The sequence below is a fragment of the Simochromis diagramma genome, unplaced genomic scaffold, assembly GCF_900408965.1.
Source record: "Simochromis diagramma unplaced genomic scaffold, fSimDia1.1 OVJJ01000123.1, whole genome shotgun sequence".
In the NCBI taxonomy this organism is placed as follows: domain Eukaryota; kingdom Metazoa; phylum Chordata; class Actinopteri; order Cichliformes; family Cichlidae; genus Simochromis; species Simochromis diagramma.
Window position 1 is genome coordinate 2461612 of NW_024386778.1, and position 25687 is coordinate 2487298.

The 25687-nt window shown below is 40.7% G+C and overlaps 2 protein-coding genes across 5 annotated transcripts in view; one reads left to right on the forward strand and one right to left on the reverse strand.

The window, feature by feature from the left end:
• Positions 1-10810, forward strand: part of gdpd5a (glycerophosphodiester phosphodiesterase domain containing 5a) — a 31605-nt gene extending 20795 nt beyond the window's left edge. For 2 of the 4 annotated variants that reach the window (XM_040011675.1, XM_040011666.1), the window contains 9 exons: positions 3673-3755; positions 4010-4160; positions 4442-4672; positions 4971-5116; positions 5993-6140; positions 6493-6575; positions 7979-7993; positions 9429-9541; positions 10276-10810. In XM_040011675.1, the coding sequence (XP_039867609.1) occupies positions 3673-3755; positions 4010-4160; positions 4442-4672; positions 4971-5116; positions 5993-6140; positions 6493-6575; positions 7979-7993; positions 9429-9541; positions 10276-10367 (1062 nt within the window). In that variant the 3' untranslated portion in view covers positions 10368-10810. The remainder of the gene's footprint in view (positions 1-3672; positions 3756-4009; positions 4161-4441; positions 4673-4970; positions 5117-5992; positions 6141-6492; positions 6576-7978; positions 7994-9428; positions 9542-10275) is intronic. The other 2 variants (XM_040011683.1, XM_040011691.1) reach the window with 2 other exon arrangements.
• A 1859-nt stretch (positions 10811-12669) lies between these two features.
• samsn1b (SAM domain, SH3 domain and nuclear localisation signals 1b) lies at positions 12670-24616 on the reverse strand. The gene is made up of 14 exons (XM_040011653.1): positions 22223-24616; positions 22017-22060; positions 21887-21927; positions 21690-21770; positions 21288-21361; positions 19088-19205; positions 18619-19004; positions 16216-16293; positions 15968-16093; positions 14429-14561; positions 14031-14182; positions 13543-13731; positions 13285-13435; positions 12670-12964 (listed from the first exon to the last, which is right to left on the reverse strand). The coding sequence occupies exons 1-14, from the start codon at positions 22337-22339 to the stop codon at positions 12774-12776; spliced, it is 1881 nt and encodes a 626-aa protein (XP_039867587.1). The 5' UTR covers positions 22340-24616; the 3' UTR covers positions 12670-12773.
• Positions 24617-25687: the final 1071 nt, after the last annotated feature.

Genomic DNA, 25687 nt, shown 5'->3' on the forward strand with positions numbered 1-25687 from the left:
AACTATTATTAAACTATGATTTGGTTTGTGCTCATGGAGCGCTATAATTTGTTCTGTTATTTGTATTTCATACTTAAATCTTTTAGTGTTTTTGCAAATGAGTTTATGTCGCACTCTAAGGACCTGACATCTGGGGTCCCACAGGGTTCATGTTGGAGTCAAATTGTTGAATGTTGTCATTGTGTTTCTTAAATTTGTAAAGTCTTAGTGCGAGCAGCGGGATCAAAGACCTTCCTTTGTCTCTGACCACCTCTCCAGCTACTCTGGAGCTGGGGGAGGCTGAAGAGGCTTCATTATAGGCACATCCTATATGAAAGATCTGTTTCTTGTGTTGTAAGCTTCCTGTTGTTATGATCCTTTTGGTGAGCAGGAGGTCACACCTATGACACACACATTCTCACATACACACACACGTTCTTGCACATGCATACAGGTGCTTACACATACACACACATACTGCCTTATCTTTTAGAACCATAGGGGGGTTTTATGAGGGGAGGTGCTTGTGTTGTGCAAACTGTAACTGTCATGGGAATAAAAGGCTACGAGGAGGGCTGCTCTTGGAAGAAGTTGGTTTGGAGACAGGTGAGGAGCGTTGAGCCCCAAGAGCTTGGTTCCGACCAGTCTTCCATCGCTAGCAAGTAAAAGACCGGTTGAAGATGTTCTGTCTTGTTTTTGTCCTTCACGAGAATAAGTCTCTAAACTAGCAGAGCCTGTGGAAGCGTAGACCCAACAGTTCAGTTCTGGGACCTTTTTCTCCTGTACATTTTACCCCTAGGACTTACCATTAGGCAATTCCCTAATGCAGGGGTGGGCAACTCCAGGCCCCGAGGGCCAGTGTCCTGCAGGTTTTAGATCGCACCCTGGGTCAACACACCTGAATCAAATGATTAGTTCGTTACCAGGCCTCTGGAGAACTGCAGGAGCTAATTTAGCCATTTAAATCAGCTGTGTTGGTTCAAGGACACATCTAAAACCTGCAGGGACACCAGCCCTCGAGGCCTGGAGTTGCCCACCCCTGCCCTAATGTGTCTTATCACTTCTATGCTGTTGATATTCAGCTTTACTGCTCTTTTAAGCCGATGGAAGTCCATAAACTGTCTTCTTGAATAAAATGTTTAGCTTCCATTAAACAGTGGCTTGGAGACAACTACTTGCAGTTGAACTCTGAGAAGTCAGAAACATTAATTATTGCCCCTGACAGCCAGATATCTATAATCAAACAGCATCTTGGTTCTCTTGGATCATCTGTTCACCTGAGCCTCAGGTATCTCGGTGTTGTTTTTGATTCTGCCATGTCTCTAGAGCAATACTCTCAACAGTTAATTGGGAACTGCCGTTTTCAGCTTAGAAATATCTCCAAACTGGAAACTTTTTTGTCTAAATCTGAGTTAGAAATGATTATTCACGCTTTTATTTCTTCTCGTTTAGATTATTGTAACAGTCTTTTTCTTTGCCAGTCAGTCCAGAATGCTCCTGCAAGGCTTTTAATAAAGACACGAAAAAGAGAGCACATTACACCAGTGTTACGCTCATTACACTGGCTTCCAGTACATTTTAGAATTCATTTTCACTTAATACAGACCTTTAAAGCTTTGAATTGTGACGCTCCTGTCTATATTTCTGATGTTTTAGAACCTCACGCTCCCTCTCGCAGCCTAAGATCATCTAATCAAAGGCTGTTGGTCGTCCCCCGAACATGTTTTTTTTTTTTTTTTTTTTTTTTTTTTTAAATGACATCAGAAACAGCAGTATGCGACATTACGTGATGGCAGAGCTTCAGTTCATCCTTTGTCATTTTTTTTTTTTTTTTTTTTTTTTCCTTTTTTTTTTTTTTTTTTTTTTTTAATAAATAGGACAGGGGGAATGAATGAGAGAAAGAGAGGGAGGGAAAGAGAGAAAACCAAAGGGGAGAAGAGACGGTGAGAAGGGGGGGGAAGAGAGAGAAAAAAAAAAAACCAAAAAAAAAAAAAAACCAAAAAAAAAAACCAAACAAACTCCTGGGTCACCTGTATGGAGAAAGAAAAAACAAACAAAAAACAAACAAACAGAGGAGACAGCAAACAACAAAGAGCAACATAATAATAAAGAAAACAAAGCACCATCACAATAAACTAGCTAGTCATAGATATCAATAGTTACTAAATAATAAACGATATTGTGCAGCACGCAAGATAGACAGCGCACAATGTGCTTTGAGGCAGCAGCCAAGAAAGCTGTAGTCCGCGTCTGTGAATACCCGTGTGTACACCTGTGTGCAGACCTGTGTGGATCAGCATGCTTGCATTCCAAAGGTTTCTCCATGTAACGATCTGCTAGGGAGTGTGGGGAGCCACAGCCCCGTCCTCCAGGGCATGAAGCAGGTATGGAGGAGATCAAGACTCCAGACATCCAGAGGCCCCCAGAACACAAGAGACCAAGGAAGACCAACAGAGGGGCAGCCGCGCCACTGTCCCAGTAAGAGCTGAGGAGAGTCCCAGATGAGGGCTCACTCAGCAGCCGCGGAGCAGAAGCCAGGGGGAGTTGCAGTGACGCGCCCGTGAGCTCCGCCGGCAGCCAGCTGTGCCTGAGTGACCGAGCCCCAGGCCGAGAGGCCGGGGCCACCCCACCTCCGGAGTGGCCCGAGCGAGCCCCAGGCTCCAGGCCCCGATAAGCGGCCGCCAAGGAGTGAGCCGGTGTGTACCCAGACGCCCACCCCCAGACACAAAGAACCACCAACGCACCGACACCTGAGGGAGTCCGCCACTGGCAGGGGAAGTGGTGGTGGGTGGAGATAGGCCTCCAAACCTTGGAGGGCCTGAGATGTCCCCAGAGAGGTGGCGTCTGATACCCAACCTGACATATAGACACAGACATACAGGCACACACAGACACAAACATCCATTCCCACCCTCATGCTCTCATAGGCACTTACTCCACACTCAACCAACATGGAGACAGACATAAAGAGACGCTGTACACACAATCACACTCCCCAAGCGTACTCTACAAACCGGGTCTAGGTACCCTTGCCCCTGGAGGGGGGAATTGCACCCAGACCCAGGTGGTGTTACCCTTTTCCCTGCGGTGGGGAGAGGCAGACCACCCCGACTCCGCAGCAGCAGGGAGGCCCCACACCCCAGACCGCAGTCGGACGGCCAACTCCTCCTCCTAGCCCCCCCGCTCCAGCAGGCCGCAGAGAATGGGGGTGGGAGAAGACTCCCCCGAACATGTTTTAAAACCAGAGGTAACAGATCTTTTAGAGCGGTGGCCCCCAGGTTGTGGAATTCTCTCCCTCCATCTTTACGTTGCCTGGATTGTATTTATTCTTTTAAGCATCATCTTAAGACTTATTTATTTAGACTAGCTTTTAATTAGATTTGTGCTGTTTTATGTTTATGTTTTATGTTATTGTGAAGCACTTTGTGGTTTTTATCCTGTGAAGAAAAAGTATTATCTCTACATATGAGAAAAATGTGAGAAAGTTGTGATATTAACATTTAAACATAGGATTGTGAAAATAATGAGCTGCTTGGCTCATAAAGAATGTTTGATGACTAGATTTGAAGGGAAGGAAGCCTTTTGCACAAGTCGAACATAATGTTCTTATAATTCTATTATTTCCTCTTGGTGTGTGTTTTGTGCACACATCAAGTGACTGACAGTAGTCTTTCTGTGATCTCTTTGCTCTAGCTGGCTCCAGAGAACACCGTGGTGTCCTTTAACAGAGCCCTGCAGCATGGTGCCAGCTCCTTGGAGGCTGATGTCACCATAAGGTTATAAATCACACATTCACTTTTGTTTGCATTTAATGCATGTAGCTGAAGGTCCACATATGGATCCCATTTGACACGCAGGTTGTGTGGTAGAAATAATTACAGTTAATGGGAAATTACGAGAGAAATGTGTGATTCAGATCTGTTGCCCTTCAGTGTTTGGTGATTATTAACACATTTCGCTGCTGCTTTTTCATTTAAACTATGTTATGTTTAGTTTTCCTATAAATTTTAAAGTGCTTTACTTCTTCCAGTGTCGATGGGGTTCCCTTCCTCATGCGAGACCACACTCTGAGGCGGACCACAGATGCCACTAAGGTGTTTCCAGCCAGACAGTATGAAGATGCCTCCTTTTTCAACTGGACAGAGATACGCTCTCTCAATGCAGGCCAGTGGTTTTTGGAGGTACTAAAATCCACTTCATCTAAAGCCACCTCAAGTCCATCTGCTCTAAAATAAATTTTCCCCTCAAATAGCAAAACTGTGTGTCTCATTTTCCTTTTAGAATTTAAGGGATTAAGATCTAAAATCTGCAGACGCTTTAAAAATTTTCTAGAACATTTTATCAAACATAATTTAATGCCGATTTCAAACTGCTACAATAAGCTGCATATAATGTGGAAAGATAAACAAATATGCTCCACCTCAGTGTCTACCTCGCTCTTGTTTCTTTCCTCTGCTTGTAGAGTGACCCCTACTGGACAGCAGCATCACTGACAGCGAAGGAGCGGAGCAGAATAGGCAACCAGACGGTTTGCAGTCTGGTGGAAATGCTTCGTCTGGCAGCCAAGGCCAACAGCTCCGCGCTGCTCAACATTCACAAACCTCCACCAGAGCACCCACGCCACCGCAGCTGGTTCATGGACACGCTGCGGGCTGTGCAGAAAGCGGGGATTCCCCTGAAGAGGGTGAGGACTGTAGGTCCCTCCACAATAATCCTTAAATGAATTTAGCTGTTGCCTGTAGTAGTGTTCCCCCTTTAAACACAGTAAATATTAAATATTATAAATATTCCAATAAGGAAATGATTCTGTGAATTGTTGTGACAAATCTTTCGTCCTCAGCAAGTGTGACAAATATTTTAATTGTTTTCCTTAAATACTGTATACCAGTGTATGACAGCTTACGATATTATAATAAGCACCTTCACGCAAAGCAATTAAAACTACATTTTATCTGATCTGAGTCTTTCCATCTGATATGTGTTTGTCCCAGGTGACGTGGACCCCCGACACAGACAGGGGGAGGGTGCGAGGGCTTCACCAGACCACAAGTGAGAAGCTGTCAGTGGAAGCGATAAGGCAGAGAGGAATTACAAGTCTGACCCTCCACTACAGCAAGGCCAGCCACAAAGAGCTACAGTAAGAGCAAGCAGCTGCTACTAAGCAAAGGAAAAAAGGCTCAGAAGAACCCTAAAGAAATGTCAAAGGAGGCGTTTTTGTTATTTTAAGCAAAATAAAAAAACAACAACAATTTACAAACCTAATTGTTTGCTTACAGTTAACACTAAAGGGAATATCTTCTGACTGGTTTTGGATTTAAAAAGCTCACTATTTCTGCTCGAGGTTAGCTGCTTCAAGTGACATTTATCAGTACCAAGCTCAGGGCTCCAGGGCTGGAGAATTACACCAAAAATGACCTAAAAGTGATAAAATCTGAACTTCCTCTAGTGGTTAACGTTAAGCTGGCTCCAAAGGTGAGTCAGTCCTCAGAGACTCTCATGTCAAACGGTCTATTTTTACATCATTAAAAAGTGGTAGAGTTAGTGCCCCGTTCATTGACAGCTGTAGCAGTGTTGCAGTCTACTGGGTGCTGTGTCTTCTCCACATTAAACAGGAGAGTTAAACTGCCAACTACCTTTGCTCTACAATGTTAAACTTGGAGGATGGATTCTACACAGCACCTAAGAAAAGAAAAGACAGTTTTCATTGAATTAGCAAAAACTTGTTTTATAAAAACAGGACAGTCTGGTCAATGAGCTACAATACCCAAGTAAGCCCAGCACACTTCTAATTGCAGAATTACACTGTTATGGTCCTTGAACACAAGCTCTACCCTCCTCTGGGACCTCTGTTGCAGCTTTAGATGAAACAAAGTCAGCTTCATGCTGCACACAATATTTTCCAGTGGCTGCAGAATGATAAGAGGTGAATGTTGACAAGGGAGTAAAGAGGTGAAATGAAGTGGACCTCTCTTTCTCTCTTTTCAGTGCTGACTTGTATTTTTCTTTCCCCCAGGGAGTACCTGGCCAATAATGTGAGTGTGACTGTCTACCCGGTGAATGAGCCCTGGCTCTACTCCATTCTGTGGTGTAGTGGGGTGCCTTCTGTGTCTTCTGATGCCCCCCATGTCCTCCGAAAGGTGCCTTATCCCATCTGGCTCATGGTAAACAGCTCTCCGTTCTTTCAATAGATGCAACACACACACGCACAGTGCACAAGCAAACAAGGTCACACATCGAGATGAAAGGACAGCAGGAGAGCGGACAGAGACTGACGATGGCCCAGCAAGACTTGAGGGCTAAGGCGCAGAGAAATATGAGCCCAGCAGCGGGCTTTAGGTGCACTGTGACATTATAGAACAAAAGGACCCTGGCAAAAAAGTCTGAGAAAATCTAAGACAAGGGCACAGATCTGAAGAAAACTGCAGCCTTACTCACTGCTCTAGAAGACATCAGTGTTTATGGGGACCTCTGATGGCAATGAGCAGAAACTACTCTTCTTCTCCTGTCTTGCAGAGCCAGAGCGCTTACAACTTCATCTGGATGACTTCAGATCTAGTGTCCGTCGCCATAGTCATAGGGGTTTTCTTTTTTCAGAAGTAAGTACAACACATACATGTAATGAACAGGGACTTTAAACACAGTATAACGCAATAATAATTTAATGAATACCAGCCAAGTGACTCATGCATGCTCCATAATACATGAGATACCAGCCTAAGAATGGTTCTTTACAAAGACATAGATGTCTGGGTGATGACAGCAGATGATTTACGGGACAAGAAATATTACTGCTATCCTGTCAGTCCTATAAATGAATGATTGAAACAATTGGGTGGGAAAGGAGTACAGAATTCCCAATACAGCGGTCCCTCGCTATAACGCGGTTCACCTTTCGCAGCCTTGCTGTTTCGCGGATATTTTTTTTGTGCAATTTTCCATGTTTGTTTTTTTTTCTTACAGCGCATTGTGTTCTGCGTCCTGATTGGCTGTAGACCATTGTCAATCAATCTCGTGCCGTGTCTCCTGTACAGTACAGAATGTCAGCTTGTCCAATTTACATACATCTGCAATCGCTAGCAGTGTGACTCTGTGCTGTACTGTATGCTTGTACGTTTTCTCCCATCAAACACAACGACGCCGACGAAACGTTTTGCACCGTCAGAGGCTCCTGCGGTGCCTTTGGTTTCATTCTATAATACTGGACTTATGTTTCTACAAGGTTTGAACTTTGAGAGTTTAAACAAAAGAGAAAAGTGTATAAAGTGTGTAGTGAGAGGTTTTCCAGCCTTAAAGCATCTATAATAATTGTAAAAAATAAAGTTGACTACTTCGCGGATTTCACCTATAGCAGGTTATTTTTAGGATGTAACTCCCGCGATAAACGAGGGACCGCTGTACTGAATTATTTTAATAATAGTATTATTTTATTTTAAGGTCACTATCTAAAATGACTCATGGTTGTTAAAAATTATACAGCTTTTTTTGGTTTTTCTGCCCCCAAAATGGAGATTAATACAATTTTATTTGCAGTGCAGAGTTTGAAATGAAACTAAAGAGGCATTAGTAGAGGGCCCTGAGAAAACATACATTTGGGTAAACTGGATATGTGACATCATTAGATCAGTGTTGTGTGTGGGAGTATAGTTGTTCATAATAATCACTTCATTTACTTTTCAGTTTTGAAATGTAAAATTCAAACCTCTGAACGATTCGGTGTGTCTAAATGTTTGTCGGTGTTGTGAATGCATTCACCGTGTTAACATCAGCCGGGTTGAGCCGTGGCTTTGTCTGGTCTGCTGCTTCGACACTGACTGTTCATTCTACTCTTTCTTTTCTTTCTTTTTTCTCCTTGTCCTCTGGGTATTTCCATGTTTCTTCTCCTTTCTACAACCTCTCCCTGTCTTACTGTCCTCTCTTTCTCCTCTGACATTCTTTCTTTGTCCTGTGCTCTACCTGATCTGCATGCAACCTTCCTCTGCTGCCCTCTGGCATCTGTCAGCTATCATATGATCAGGTAATTGCTATGTCTGCCTTGGCCTTTGTTTCTGCCTCCTTGTCTGTCCTCCTTGTGCTTTTTGTGCCCAACACCCCAAAGCTGGTCCCCTTCCTATCTTTCACTGCACTGCCTTGCCTTTTACACTGGGGGAAGTAATTATTTGATCCCCTGCTAGATTTGTACATTTGCTCACTTGCAAAGAAATACAGTCTTTAATTTTGTAGTAGTTTCATTTTAACGGAGAGAGAGAGAATAGCAATCAAAAACAGAAAGTTATAAATGGATTTGCATATCACTGAGTGAAACATCCTACAACGCATCTGGAGCTTTGGCTCGCACTGACTGGCTGTGTGCACATGTGTGCACACGTCCTTCCCTCAGCCACAACACTAAGAGGGGTCATGATGAGTCTTTCCAGCATCAAAAACAAGTCCAAGGCAAGTGACTAAAGAAGAAGCGCATTACGGTCATGGGGTGGCTTCAGTCTCCAACTACAATAAACTTACTGCTTTTGCTTGCCAACAAGGGTTTCTCAGCCAAATACTAAGTGTTGTTTTGCTCGGGGATAAAATACTTAATAGAGTCAGTGACATGCAGGTCAATTTATAACTTTTATGTGGGTTTTTTTCTTGATTGTTGTTTGATATTCTGTCTCTCTCAATTAAAAAAAACTGCCATAAAAATTAGAAACTGTTCATTTCTTTAAAAGTTGATTCTGTTCATCTGGATGTAGAGCTTTCAGTGAGAGAAACGCTTATCACTCATGCGAGTGACTGACTGAAGAAGACATTCGGATGAGAGTGGGATTTCTTTACCTGGATGATCGAGCACAGACCAACACAAGTGCATTTCTTTGTAACTGAGCGAACTTACAAATTCAGCAGGGCTTCAATAATTATTCTAAGTGTATATGTTATGTGTAAAAATATTACTGAATTAAAGGATGTCTTGATCAGTGTTGGTCAAGTTACTTGAAAAAAGTAATCAGTAACTAATTACTGATTACTTCCCTTAAAAAGTAATCCCGTTACTTTACTGATTACATATTTTCAAAAGTAATTAATTACTTAGTTACTAACACGATTTACAACCTGAATAGGTAATAAAGCAATAGATCTTTCAGCCCAATTCTACTTTTTCTGTATAATCCATCACACAAAATGTAATCAATGGAAAAGTCTCTTTTTAAAACTTGTTTTATTAGTTTTAACCTTTTAACTTATTTTCTGCACATTCCAGCACATAAAATAAAATATTTTTTTTGTGTTTACACTCACTCTTTCAGTAATCTAATTACCATTTTTGCAATAGTAATCCCTTACTTTACTCATTACTTGAAAAAATTAATCGGATTACAGTAATGCGTTACTGCCCATCTCTGGTCTTGATAACAGCTGCAGTTGCTGCCTTTCATGCGATGTAAGAATCTATCTGTGTGTGTGTGCTGTAACAGGTGGAGGATGAGCGGGATGCAAAACTATAACCCAGAACACATCATGCTGAGCGCTGTAGCGCGAAGGTCCAGTCGTGACGTCAACATCATGAAGGAGAAGCTCATATTCTCAGGTGAAGCTTAGATAGCAGTCGCACATCATCACAACTTATCGAGTCAGTTCCTGTGGGAGGCACACACTGTTTTTATTATAGCCCGTAGAGATTTGTTTATAATGCGAAAACACACCTTCAATAGCAAGGCAAGAGCAGCAGCAAAAGAATGAGCTGTAACTCTGTTTGTCTGGGTTTAAGTGGGCTATGTTTTTGTAAGCTGTTCGTTTAATTTTCATAGAAGCCCAAGAATGAACTTCAGAGTTTTTGTATTGTAGCCTTTGAACCTGGTGGATTTAAAAAAAAACAAAAAAAAACACTTTTTGTTTGTGGATACTGTTGTTGGTGTTAATTTGGCCCATATTTACCAAAAGTCTTTGGATATGTGATGACCTAAACTTAATTCTAGGCCAGGGGTGGGGAACTCCAGGCCTCAAGAGCCGGTGTCCTGCAGGTTTTAGATGTGTCTTTGATCCAACACAGCTGATTTAAATGGCTAAATGACCTCCTCAACATGTCTTGAAGTTCTCCAGAGGCCTGGTAATGAACTACTCATTTGATTCAGGTGTGTTGACCCAGGGTGAGATCTAAAACCTGCAGGACACCAGCCTTTGAGGCCTGGAGTTTGCCACCCCTAGTACACCTATTAAGTACAAATCCAGCTAACGCGGTTTGCCAATGCGTGTTCATGCTGTGGCCTGACTGAAGGTGACTTTGCAGTGTGTATGAATCCTGTTTGTTGTTGTTATTTCCAGAGCTTAACAATGGGCTCAGCAGTACAGAGGAACTTTCTCTGTATCCCGAGAATGGCTATGTCAGATACTCTCATGGAGGCCTCAGTCGCTGACCAGAACAGCCACAGCTGCAAACTTGAGTTTGACGTCAGAGATCTGACACGTCTTCTTTCATCAGGGTACTGATCTGCTGAGCACATATCACGTTTAAGTCCTGACAATTAAAAGTTTTCCATTTATGGCCTGTTGCTTACTTTTCTTAATCTTCCATCATAATTGTCCACTGGGTAGTGATTTCTCCATGATGACAAACTTGGGAGTGTTTTAATATCATGTATTTGGGGGTTTTCTCAGTTGTTCTATGTACTATTACCAGTTTCAGCCAAATTCTTCTGATATGGTTAGCCATTAACATTTATGTTCTAAGAAGATATTTGTTTGACTTAAATTACCGTATTTTCCGGACCATACGGCGCACCGGATTATAAGGCGCATTAAGCGAAACAAAACAGTCAGATAAGTCAAACTTTACTCATTCTTCTTGCTTCCTCCACTTCCGTACCATTGATTCGTTAATGTTGAATTCTCTGTGTTGTGGATGGATTATCTCAGTTGTTCTCCTGACGGAAGTTTGGTCCGTTTACAGCATCCTGCCATGCCATTGCATTTGTCTCTAACCATCAGGAACCCTCACGTTAACTTTTATCGAGTGGAAAAAAGTTAGCGTTCATCCTCCAGCTTCACTGTGTTTATGTTATGCTAACATAGCTGTGTCGCTAGCGATCACGTAGCACATCATTATATACCAGCTAGCCCAACGTCAGTAACCCTACAAACGTCACTGCTGTTTAGTTTTCTGTCTTCATTTATGTTGGAAGTGATAGCAGAGCTGTACGTTTAATTTTCAGAAATCTCTCAGTCAGATCATGCTATATCATGTTTAGGTGGAAACTAGCAAGCTAACTGCCTGGATGTTAAACTTAATTGTTACACCTGGTAAAGCAGCAACGCTGATCATTTTATTAAAGATGAAAGAATTTAGACAGTTTTTAACTCTCAGTGATGCCGCAGTGATCGTTTGACTTTGAGACCTGAAATGGACGGAGTTTAGGACCCAGATTACTCCGCGAGGCTCCTGACTACGGTAGCCGTAATGTTCCAACAATCCATCAAGCGTTGCGGCTTCGTAGCTTAGCAAAGTCGTACTAAAACATTTTTTGACAGATTTTTGAGCGCTGTGCAGCACATAAAATCAGTTCGAGGGTTAGTAAGCACAACCAGAATTCATACATAAGGTGCACCAGATCACTGTGGATTTTTGTGAAAATTAAAGGATTTTAAGTGCGCCTTATTGTGCAGAAAGTACGGTATTTAAAATCTGTTTACAAAAGTTAAAATAGAACACGAGTTTATCATTGGCTGATATGTGCCTGTGGGGTTAATTAATGGGCAAAAGCTCTCAAAACATTATGGTACCAGAGTTAGAAAGGAATTCTTATTTTATTTATTTGTTTAATTTTAGCCAGTTATGTCAAAATTGTTTTTTTTAAAAAAAGAAAAGATTTGAAAAAAAAAATCCCTGATTAGTCTCACTCATACTTATAAAGCTGTACAGCTGGATTGTTCCACGACACTTACCTTACTCTGGTTTTATAAGAGGACACAGACTGGAGAGTGGTCTTTACATGTTTCTATTGTAATTCCCCCTCTGAGAGGACTCGGACTTATTTGAAATTGTATATTTTATCCTTGTGTGACAGACAGAATAAGGCACATGTGGAAACCTGTTTCCTTGCTAATCCAATCTGCCTCTGCCTCTTCTGTTACGCCATGATTGGTTTTTTTTCTAGACGTATCAAGTATTATAACTTTCACATGGCTGCCTTTTTGTTAGAATATTTTCATCTTAGTTTTATAATAGGGCAAAATGTTGAAGTGACAACTACAGATTTAGCTACAGGTGAGTTGACTGTTCAATAAAAGTGAGAAATTCTTGAAAAATGATCTGTTTTGTGGATTCTTCTTGAGTGAGACAACAAACTTCCATTCGTGTGTTTTGGGTGCTTGACTGCAACTTTTATTTTTATATGATAGTCATTACGTTAATATCGTGTGATAATTCTGGATTTGTTTTCTGCTGCCTACTGGTTAGAGTTACCAGTATAGGAGGAAGGCACATTTTACATGCATATATACACTTACCAGGCTAAATTTCACATAGTTGTTTACCTTGATTCACAGACCAATAGCCGCTCAGTTTGTTCGTTTTTGCCATTTGCACATTTCATGGAGTGTTTCTCTCTGATTCTGAGTCATTTCCATAAAAATGGTAACTATGGTGAAAAAAATTAAATGGTTTATAAAATGTCTTACTTTAGAAATCAAGCCAACACATAGCGGAGGTATTAGGTCAGAGTGTGCCTTTTATTGTATGTTTCCATGTTTCACAGCTGTGGGAAAAACAAGTCAACAGCAACAGAAGAAATAAAACAAGCATGTCAAGGAATAGTTTTCTCTTATTAAGCCGTCATGTTGGCTGGTAAAGCATGGTCAGAGAGAAAATGAAGGTCTGCTTCCTCTGTGATGCTGTCAGGGCTGTCAGATGGCATGGGGCAACCAGAGTCTCTGGGGCAGTTACTCACATCTGCCTTCATGTTCTCAGTGGAGCTCTCGGCCTTTTGATCAGCTTCATTCTCCAACTGACAATCAGCTGCAAAGTAGAGAAGACTGCTTGGTCGCACGTACTGCTGCAGAGCTCAATTGACGAGCAGTCGGTAATCATTCAGTCACTTTTATTTCTGTGAATTAGGATCGAACAGGTTATCTGTCTCCTTTATTCTTAGAGCTACTACTCAAAGACCTGTTGTCTTTAATCTCTTTAACTTTGGTACCTTTCCAGTCTCGTCTAGGAAAGGATTAATGTGTCTTGTTCTTTTTCCTTTCTGGATCCAAACATCCCAGCATATTTCTTTGTGGTTCTATTATAGCACATCTGTCCTTCAATGACCTTGTCTGGGGTTCATTACTCACAGCGCAGTTGCTGCAGGGAGTTGACAGCAGCGAGCAGACGCTGCCTGTGCTCTGGATCAGTCACATTCAGCTCCATCAGATGATTCTCCCTCAGCCTCATCAAGTCGTCTACAGTTTGGTAACCACCCAGCTGCAAACATGTGTAATATTCCTGAAAAAGAAAAAATGGTACCGTTCAGAAGAAAGCTGAAGGAACAGCTTCCTGTTGGAAGGATGGTTGGGTTACCACTGAAATCAGTTCAAATAAGAGCAAAATACCTCAAGACTGAGACGCTTCAGCACTTCCTGGACAGTTGATTTGTGTCTCACTCTGTGGATTTGTGTTTCCAAGTTCTCCTTCCTCAGTATGTCCACGTAGATGAACTTGAAATTTCCTATTCTCCCATTCAGCATGCCTGTCCATATTCCCATGGGAGGCTTGGTTATGATGTCAATGACATCTCCCACCTGAGTAAAATCATTCCATTTTATTACATTTCTTAATAGATAATAGTACGTATAGAACATTGATAAAGATTCAAACTTTAATCTCAAAGATATGGGAGCAAAGTACACGTTTTGGGCCAATCATTGTTGAGATATTTCAGAAAGGACCAAGGTGATAAAACTGTAGCCAGCATGGCTCAAAATCCAGCAGAGATTGCCCTAAAATTAGCATCTGAATATCAGTCATAACTTAAATCCACAAATATCAAAGATAATATAGTAATATAATAATTTTCCATTTGCTTGCCGTACTTGTTTACCTTGAGTTTGAGGGACTCGGTGTCGTATGGACTTGGCACATACTCTGTATGGACTCTGGCTCTGCCACAAAACTGTCTTGTGCATAGCAGATCGTCCTCTAGCTTCAGACTGTTTCTGTTACTGGAATAGTCTGACCCACTGGTGACTCCACCTACGAAACAGAACACAAGAGGCTTCAGCAAAGGGCAGCAGAATTAAAATGCTCATCCACATTTCAGTAACACAGCAGCACAAGTGTGAGATGGGGATTCTGTTTTTGATATGTCAGCGGTCAGTGTAGCTGGACAAATTAGTGCATTAGAAGAGGGGTAATAGGATACTCAGAACACAAGGATTGCATAATTCATTGGGTTGTGGTGTGAAGGATGCGCTTGGGTCTGTGCCCAGAGGTGCTTACTTGAGGAGCTTTGTCTGCTGTTGAGGCTGTAGAGGCTTTCCAGAGAGATACTGGACCTATGGTGCGCTTTAGTAATTGGTCTCCCATGGTCAGCATCCGTCTTCTCTGCTTCACCTTTCTGCATGTCTCTGCTCTGCACAGTAAAAACATTCATTCGTGTTGTTATCTCCTATGCAGTATATGCTTTTGGTTCTCTGTCATGTTCTCTGTCGATTTTGTGCCACAGGAATTTTAGGATAAATAAAAGACAAAGCTAACCAAGCAGAAAGCTGAGTCAGGGCCCTAGGCTGCTGTGTTTGATTCTTCATGTGACTGAACAGCTCAGTATCCCAGACACGCCAGCTCCTCTGGCAAGCAAAATACCTAATCCTGCAAACACTGCTTTGCTTTTTATAGCAGAAGTCCAGGAGCTGTGCGGTGAGTTTAATCCCCAACTTCCTGTGCTCAGCTTTTAACATCCTGCTTCTCTTAGTCTGAAATCTAAATGAGTTTGGCTAAACTGTATACTGCACATCATCTTTAAGTGATTTCTTTAAACTGCACTTTTTACAGGGTGCAATGGTTGTACTGCATACATGTCAAAATGATTAAAAAAACAACAAGAATTGGGTACACAAGTGTACATTTTGGGGGATTTTATCTTAATACACAGGGTCAAAAATACATATCCATACAACCCCACTAATAGTCAGTTAGTGACCTTTAGCAAGTTCCACCAGATGCTTTTGGTAGCCATCAACAAGCGTCTGAAATAATTTGGCTGGATATTTGAGGTTGTGGTCGGGGCTTGGGGAAAGTCATTGCAGAAGTTCAACTTTAGCCTTTAACCAGTTCTGATGTGAGTTTGGGATCACTGTCTGTTAGAAAACCCAGTTGTGTCAAGTTTCAACCATGTAGCTGCAATTTGTGGTGAAGTTGAAAAATTTTGAGGTACTCCTTGTCCTTTATTATTTCATTTACTTTGTGCATTATACCTGTACTACTGGCAGCCAAACACAGCATAATGCTTGACAGTGGGGACAAAGCCTCATCTTTACATCTCCAAACATACGTCTTATAAGTATCTGGCTCCCAACATGTGCAAATCTACAATTCTCTTTTTTAGATCTTCACTGATTTTCTTGGACTTTCACACTGTTCTGAGTTTTGGTCAGTTAAATAAGTGCTGTGAAGGTAATCCTAAAGAAACTACCTATAAGTACTGATCACTATGCATTCATCGTTTGTCTATGATCAATGCAAAGAAAAATTCTGGGGTGCTAACAAGAATTTAAGTTCCCTCAGAAGGCTAACCTGGCCCAGCATTGTCCAATCATACTGAGCTGAAAATGTTAGTAATGCTAGCTGATGATAGGATGTCATTTAATGCATTTAAACAGGAAAATTATTTTCATATTGGAGTGTGAAGATGTGTTTCACAGCTGAGCCTGGATAACTAGATCATTTTGGTCCCTCTCCTACTATTGTTTGTTATTATATTTACATGAAGCCATGAACAAATTTCTGCATTAACACAACATTTGCAGATGCATGACATACAGAGATGATAGTTTGTGTTCCCTCTGGTGAGGCCTCGATGTGTTTCCTGTCACTCTGAGATAGATGTTCCAGCTCTGTCCTGCGCACTCTCGATGTGGTCAGCTCACCGTTCTGCTCCCGCGTTCGCTTGAATAACAAAGCACACTGTAAACAGAAGGATCCAACACAGCTCCTGAAAATAAACATTTAAGAAAGTTTGAATCCGTAGATGAACGAGCTGGCAGGACGAGGAGGCTGGGCTCTCTTACCAGACAACTTTCATTATCCTGTGGTTTCATTAAAGGCGAGAGCTGTCTTAAGGCTTCAAATCTCTCAAATCTGGTCAACTGTTTGAATAAAAGACAGATTAAAATGTGTGTTTTCTGGTGGGCAACATGAACACCAACAATATAAAACCTGTGTTCTGTATTAGGCTAAACCCTGGAAGCTACACAGCTTGCAGAAATGCTATTTTTGTTGTGGTTGGAGTTTCTTAAATATACATTTTACAAGTTATTAATTACATGTGCTTATTTTTGATCAGCTGCATATATTTCCTAAAGTGTCACTGAAGCTGGTGAAGCATGAAGCAAAGCATCCTTTCTTATACAGGTTGCCCATTAGCATCAGCTTAGCAGTAATTCAATGCTGCTCTCAGAAATCTGTTACAGTGTGTGTTGGCTAATTTCCCAACAAGGACGTAAACTGAGCCCTCGCTGTCATGCACTGAGTGGTTGGATAAGCACCTCTTAATACCACATACAGGAAACAAGTATAGTAAGGCAGATGTTTCTGAAAAGTAAATATCTGCCTCTCCTAACCGTCCTGCTGCTTCATCAGTACTGCTCTCTGAACTATGTGCTCTGATGTATGATGTTGAGTCTGATTTCAGTCAGTAATTTGGCCACATTGGCAAAATTATATTGCTGTAGTCACTCTAACTACAGCACTACGAGAGTCACTCTAACACTCTAACCACTTGATAATTTAAATGTAGGCTGAAGCCACTGAACAAGATTTGTGGTTACTGTCACAGCCTGAGGTGCTGTGTGGTAGACTTTAAAAATCATTCATTACTAGTTTCTTGATTGCATCACGATCTCGAGTCTTCAATGAATGTGTCATGTGTGTCATTATAGATTTTTGGTGTTGGCACAGAGGGAACTGAAAGATATCTGAGAGTGTTTGTAAGTCTGGATGCAAGTTGAAGCTGTTCAAAAAACTACACTAAGTTGCCAAATTATACGGACAAATTAAGTCTACACAGTCTATGTCTAAAACGAGCACAGGCTAATATGTTGCAGTATTAGAATAGATTAGGTTTACTTAAATGACAACAGACTGTATAAACTGCAGAGTGATAATATTATTTTGATATTGTGAAATTAAGCGTTTCAGTGTACACTACTGATAAAATTGTATGTAATGCTACTATCACATCAATCACAACATGCACATTAACAACAACAAAAATGAATTGTGGAAATCAAAATAGCAGCAAGATTTGCAGGTTTAGGCTTCAGTGGGAGTCAAATGGCAAATCTACCATGCAGTGCAGCTTTTTCCTGGTTACAAACTTAATGTGTAAACATTACATTCTGAACCAGCCACTTTCAACACTGTGTGGAATCCCTTCATAGAAACAGTCCATTATTAATTTATTTTAAAATTATGATGTTTTGAAGAGCTAACAAAACATTAATGATAACTGAGGCTGGAAATTAAAACCAGTGCTTAAAAACCTCCTGATTTCATTAAAACAATGATGAAACACAAGTGCTAAGCGCTAATTTCAGTTACAGTTCAGTTAGCTTAAATGTTCCCAAAAGAGCCCTGAAGCACATTTAGAACGGCGAGCCCTGCAAAGCACAGAGCAATGATACTTGGGAGAGCTGGGAGGAGGAAGTAGGTATCTTGGATTGGTTTGCTCATTCAAACAGAAAGCTTCATTGGCTGACAGGAAGACATAACTCCATCAATGTATCTTGATGCATGCTCAATCATCCAGGTAAGGACATCACAATTATGGGGATTTGGGGGGTTTCCAAAAATATAAAAAAGAGATTTAAATTCATAATCATTTGGGGAAAATTACATTTGATAAAAAAAATTCTGCCAGTCTGGTAAATACTTGTACCACTGTAAGCTACTAGTTAGTTTAGCATAAAGTAATGGAACAGGGAAACTGCTATAATATACCATATGCTCCCAAATAATCTGGTATAAGGACTTTAAAACACAACTTGTTGTTATTTTTATGGGTTTATTTAAAAAAAAAACATTATGCTTTAAGTTAACAATTATTAATAAAGTTAATGATGCACCAATGTTCTCAGCTAACGAGTTGCCAGGAAGTAAATAAGCCGACCTTCTAAAGTGTTGCATTGAATTGGATAAATTACTCTAGACTTTCCTAAAGAGCTTTTGGTCAAGTTTCAAGTCTTATTAAATGCAAGTTGATGTTCATTGTGTAAATTATGGTCTGGATATGATAGTATATAATTTAGGACATGGCATTTGACTACGAGCCGTAATATCCTGGCCCATATCACAGATACTCCCAATCAAATGTTGTTAGTTCCTGATTTACAGCTTTGTTTTCTCTCATTTGCTTAGAAGCTATTGATAAAGTTTCACTGATGGATGGTAATAATGACAAGGTTATAACTTACAGTGTTTTGGTAGAGATGCAAATCTGTGATGGAGCGGATCATTTGGGGAGGAGACAGACCCGACTGTTTTCTATCCAGCTCTGTCCAGTGTACGAGGGTCTCAAAACGATCCCATTCTGTGGTCTGTGGCAGCTCACAAAGTCCATGTCGAGGTTGGTAGCAAGTCTGAGAGAAGAAAGTCTGTGGATAGTCAAAAGGGCTCCACAGGTAATTTCCAACCCTTGTGCTCCAAGCTTCATCCTCCTCTGGATCTTTATGGAGATTCCTGGCGTGTTGCTGTAACAGCTGCTGTGGCAGCGGAGCAGTTTTGGAGAGCCTCCTCTCAGTCTTCCTCCTCCGGCCGATGCAGGTTAGGACTGAGTTGTTGTTGCTCACAATTTCTGCATCTGCTACATGAGATCACCAGATATTGCATGTATTATAAACAGATTCATTGAAAAACTGGAAAGCATCCTCACGAGTAGCTCACCGTTACTCTTAGATGTGCTCTTTCCCTTTCCACTTCTTGCTTGCACAAAATTTTGTAATTTCCTTAGTCTTGCTGTAGTTTTTATTGATTCCGATGCATCAGCTGATGTCTTACTCTCCTAGATTAAAGCAAATAAAAACAAATGCATACATTCAGTGCAGTGTACAAATATTCAACACCAACCACGTCTCCAGAACAGAGAGAACAACACTAAATACTAGAGTAATAGGGTCTTTAGTTTTATGAAGTCTTCCACCTTACTGCCAGTAAAGTATAATACTTTCTATGTTTAACAACGATTTACTTCATGCTAAATGACTGCTGCCGAATCTATTCATGTTAATTTTCGAATCATACTAAGAAGATTAAAATCTGTGGCCCACATTGTAATTTGTTTCAGTACAGCTTTGATTTGAATTCACTATATACAGTTTAGTCAACTATATTTATAGCACATATAGGTAATATATATGATATCTCTACACTGGATCAATGGGTCCCACCTGCCTGGCTTTGCTGACAGCCTCAGGATTTTCTCAGCTGTTCCCCAGCACTATGATTATAAGACACGACAGCGTGGCTGGTAGTGTTTCTAGTTTGTAGAAACACTACCAGCTGCATCGTGGAATATGTCTAGAAACCTACTGTACCATAAACCACTACTGTTCCTCCAAATGAAAGCGACATCTGTGTTAAAGCATCTTTTTTGCATTGAATTGCATCTCATTCCCACAAACAACTACAGGGCTTGAGATCATTCCAGTGATCTTGGTATGCTCATTTTATACCGCAGCCAAACTGCTGCTTCCTCACATCTGCCCAAAACAGTCAGAATTGGTCAGACTAGTGTGCAGGTGTGACTGCACCAACTGCATGTCCCGCTTCCAGGTTTTCAATTTTTGCAAACTGTGATATTTTGACTCGCTACTGCTTATGTGAACGTGAGATCTAACTGAGGCTCATTCATTAGACTTTGTCCCATTAAACCTCTGGGTGACACTTTTTAATAACCTTTATAAATATGTGTATATTTTTTACTGGTACTAATTACACAAAATGTAAGGTATTATTTGGATGATATTGTAAATGTACAACTGGTTTATAAAGATGACTGGTTGGGGGTCATCTGCCTGAGCCTGGTTCTGCCGGAGGTTTCTTCCTGTTCAAAGGGAGTGTTTCCTTCCTTCTGTCACCAGGTACGTGCTCATAGGTGGGGATCTTTATTATAAGGTGTTACAATCTTCTGGATTAATTAAATCTAAAGACTACTTTGTCATGTTGCAGTTACAGTCACTTAAAGCACTGAAGGGACAAAAACTCCATAGGTTGGTAACCACTGGAACAACTGCTAAAGTAAAAGACCCGAGCATTTCCTGCCTACGTTCCAGTTACATCATTCAAAAAGTGTAACCGTGGTGTACACAGGTCTCTTTTGATGCATATGCTGCCTCATTGTGTATTTGTTTTTTCTGTGATGTTAGCAATGTTCCATGCTCCACTACTTTATCAGCAGCTGGCATGAAATGCGGTAAACGGTATCAAATTCAGGTGTTCTAAAGATCTCGGGGAAGATATAAAAGGTCCTTATAAAGGAGATTAAAGATTAAAGAGCAGATTACAGTGGACTCTGTATCTGATTTGGTTGACATACATTTGACCTCTCAGAGATTTTTTTGAGATGTTGAGTTCTTACCTCCATCCGAACCTACGAAGCGTATCTTTTGTTATAATTTAATTATTATCTGACAGATGTATTATATTCTTATATCTTTATTGCTACTTTACACTGTTTTTATCGAATCCCCCTTTTTCCTTGGTTACATAAGCAGAGCGTGGATGGTGAGCAAGGATAAACATGCACAATCGTTTTGCTCACATGCACACATGGCAAGTGCACAAACATCCAGGAATGCCAGGTATTTGTAAGCCTGTCTGGCACTCGCATCCATGTGGGTACAGGATTACGAGACCTTTAACTCTGCCATCTGCACAGCTTTGCAAATAACTATCATTTGTGGTGCTAAAGTGATTGCCTCCTTATCAGAAGACGAGTGTGAGAGTCCCTATTATACAACGTACTGCCCTGTGTGCTCTGGCTCCATTTCAAAATGTAATCATTATAGAGAGACTACAGAGTTGTGTTTTCATGGCTTTTGTCTTATACTCATCATAAATGTGCTGTAAAGTGATGTGGTTGTACCTGAGTCTGTGTCCTGTCAGACCTCACATCCTTCACTTTGTCTTCTGTTGTCAGTTTGCTGCTGTCACACATCTCTGCAGGATCAATCCACATATTGCATAATAATTTATTCACCTTAATTTGTATGAAGTCCAACAATCAAGTGTGTAATGCAGTTTAACAAATTGCTTTTCATCATACATATCGAAGAGGAGCTGATTCTCCTTACTTTGCTATTTTACCCCAGCTATTGCTGCCATTGGTAAATTCTCCTGTAATGCATCAACTGTTTGGTAAACTTCACTGGACTTTGGTTTCTGCTAAGTGCTTTGTTTTAGGCGATGTACGTACACACACACACACACACACACACACACACACACACATATATATATATACATATTTTTTTTTCTTTTTTTGTACCTTTTTCTTGGACTTTCATTTGATGAAACAAGTCCTTCTTGTCACCACATGACAACCAGCAGGTATGATGAATGTCTGTTTCTGCAACACACGGGGTGGAGAGGGAAGAAGCTGTCACATTGTAGCCATATAGAAAGGTACAGCTACGATTAGAAATAGAAATGTGAACATCTGAGACGTGATCCTTTTGCACCAACCTAACATTTCATTGTCCAAGGCTGATTTTGGCACGCATGATCTAAAATCACAAGTAAATAATTACTGCCTGAATGAAATTGAAAATTGAGATAAACTCAAGATGATAATAAAAATATATGTAAAACTCACCTTTTGCTCTCTCTTTTAAACTTCATCTTTCCCAGGGGTCGGTTCTTGGTAAAACAAAGAACACAACTTTTAGTAAGCAAATGTGCACAAAAATTGTGAACACACTTATTCCATGTGTTTTGCATTGTGTGTTTATAAGTTAAATGTAACAGTGAACGTTTGAGTATTTGATTACGTCTATAAAAGCTCAGAGGCAGCAGACTTACAGAAGTAATTGAAGGATCTGAGCCGCCCCAGTCAGCATTGCGCCTCAGAAGAACAGGACTGCAGTGGTACTTGGGCAGGACTTCCTTGAGCTTTTGGTTGTTTGCTGGTTCATACATGCTTTCTGTGGAGCCCTCCTAAACAGAAAGCCAGCACGCATGTATACGGCAGCCGTTGTTAAGTACTGTAGTATTTGACCCACCTAAGAACTTTAATAATAATCAGGACAAGTTGATAATCAGTCACAAAGCTAACAAATAGAGACAGACAACCATTCCCACTCACAGTCAGTTTAGAATCACCAGTTACCCTGTCTCAGTCATTGTCTTTGGTTTGTAGGAGGAAACCGGAAACCCAGAGAGAGAGAATACAGGCCCCAGGCGGGATTTGAACCTTTTTTGTGTACACAGGTTAGCACGGGGCTTCCTCTTTTTGCTACAGGCTATGCAAAAACCACTCGTATTAATTCAAACAAAATTCAGTCGTGGATACAAATGTTGGTGGCCGTTAAGTTACGTACGGGCTCACTTAAAAAATAAAAATAAATAAATGGGGAACACGACATTACATTCCCAGAGAGATGATGAAATGAAAATATTATATTGGAAAACCAAAAAACATATAGATGTTAACAGCTGCTCCCTGTGTGCTGATGTCTGTTTCGTTCAGACTGACCCACCCATTAAGGCAACAATAGGATATATGCAGACATATACGCACTAATCATTCAGTATAATAAGATGATACAACATTTGAAAAAAGTCATCTATAGATAGAGTTACTGCCCCCTCGGTGTGTGAGATCAGCTACACCATATAATGTTCCCACTCATGAAGGTTTCACTTCCAACAACAAATAAAATTTGACACATGATGATTTCCCAGCTCCTTAATATTAATATTTATTTTATATGAAACATCAAGACCAACTATAAGCTCATCTGTTGATATGATAATCAATTCTCTAACGCTGTTGTAATAATGGAATCATTTATCCAACAAAATGCACAAAATGCAGGAAATAGAAGGATAGTAAAGAAGAAAAAGACTGCATCAAAGAAATCGGAACGAATCTTGGAGGAAAGTTGTTTGCTGTATTGTCTCATCCCGCAGAGAGACCTGTCAACGATGATAACATCAGCAGTGTCTCCCATAAGAGTACCATGACTTTCCTCTGTTCACCAGTTCCTTTAAGTGACTCCTCACAGGCTAACCTCAAGTTTAGAGCAGTTCAAAAGATGAATCTTACCAGTGTGAAGCAGAACAGGTTCATGGCTGATGGTCTGGGTCGAAGACAACGAAACCAAGTGGAGACAGGCTTAGCCTCCGGGTCACGTAAGCGCACTTTCACGCGCCATCCTCCATCTCAAACCCACACAAGCACCCTACCACACCCCCGTGATGCAAAGGCTCACGCAGCCCCTGTGCTGTCTCCAGCCTGTGGCCTATTCCTAGAGTCAAATCCCTCACCTAATCCAATAGATGCAGTGAGCCGTTGCTGTCCAACGCTGGCCTCAGAAAGCATCAGGACACCTGTAGCAAGAAGACAATAAACCACACAGGCTGCCTTTGTTTTGCTCGTGTCTAAAATGTTTATGATAATGACTTCATGGAGATTATGTAATCGCTGAGTGAGGTTAAACTTCCAGTGACCTTTTTTACTCAGTTAAAAAGTGTTTTGGATGTAATTCAGGGAGAATATCAGGATTTATCGCATTATCAAATGTGTCTTTATGTCTGCACACATGCTGAAGTCAAGCATGCTTTACACAGATGGTAATCACTTAGGTAATACTTTAACCTTTTGTTAAGTACGCAGCTACAATTTTATTTTGATTTTATTGTACTCTGTTTATTAGACAATGAGAAACTACTTACTGTCATAGACATCAGAAATATGGCATTTTTTATGGAAGCGCACATGTGCAATACTGGGAGCTGTGTGTCTGTGAAATTTCAGTCCAGTTTGTTGTCATTTGTCCATCAGAGATTTTTAATATGCTACTTATGTAACAATACATAAATAAGCAAATAAATACAGCAGCTTTTGGTAAAACCAAACAACAGCTTTGCTTTTTGTCACAATCAGCAGGAGCTGATTCTTTGTGGAGAGAATACTAGACTCAAATGCAGACCAAAAACAGGGCGTGAAACGTGACTAGAACAAAAAGTGAGCCGTTTGTTGTGGCTGATAACAAGAGTACATAAACAAAGCAAAGGCGAGCGGGGCGAAAATTAAACTAGAACCTAAACTGGAAAAACTCAAGTATGATAACTGTGACAAAAACATGAACATGATTCATAACAGGTGCATGCGGGAAACTATGAGAATAGACATGAACATGACCTGAACAGAATCATGAATTACCTGAAACTTGACATGATATGAAGGGAAGAACACAGACAACCTGACAAAGGCTACGTTCACACTGCAGGCGAAAGCGCATCAAATCCGATTTTTTTGACCCTATGCGACCCATCTATCCGATCATGGTCTGACAGTGTGAACGGCACAAATCCGATATTTTCAAATCCGATCTGGGTCACTTTCGTATGTGGTACTGAATCCGATACATATCCGATGTTTTAGAAAGCGACTGCTGTTTGATGGTCATGTCGTATTAAATCTGTCTTTTACGTCACTGACACAAGACAGATGCCAATTATCAGCGCCGGAGAAGCGCCCGATAAGACATCGTGAACACTTCCTGGTCATCCCGTGTAGATGTCAGTAAAACTGTTGGGAAGACAACGTTGTAGAAACGTGAACATTTTATTTGTACTGTATAATCTGCAGATTCTGACAGAAATCTGCAGCTATCCTTTGAAGCACTGCTCCTCTAAAACAGCAATAAGGATCATTATTAGGTTATTTACATTATTATGTAAATAACAAAATAGCTTAAAGCAAAAATTGGGAAAAGTGAAGTCCAAAGTCTTTATATTAAGGCCATCAGTCAAACAATACTGTTTGCTCTGGGTCTAAACAGAGCGCGTTGTGTGTGACGTCTTCTTTTGCACATGCGGCCGCTTTGAGCGTTCACACTAGAGAGTGTTTGCTGTCGCATTTTATTTGTAGTGTGAACGAGCAGACAAAAAAATCGGATTTGATCAAAAAATCGGAATTGAGCATCAAGACCTGCAGTGTGAACGTAGCCTAAGACTGAATGAAACACACAGACTCAATACACACAGGGGAAGTGGAAACATGTGGGGAAACAGCTGAAACAAATGAAACAAATGATGGGATGAGTCACAGGGGAAGAGTAAAACTTGAACAAAGAAGCACAAGACTTTCAAAATAAAACAGGAAACATGGAGAGACGTAGACATGACAACACAGGCTTGACAACATAAAATGAGTGGACGAGAAATACATAACAACTAGCACAGAAGGCCTGGGTGAAACAGACTAAATTAAAATTCAAATAATAATAATCCCAAACTCCACATTATCTTCAAAATATA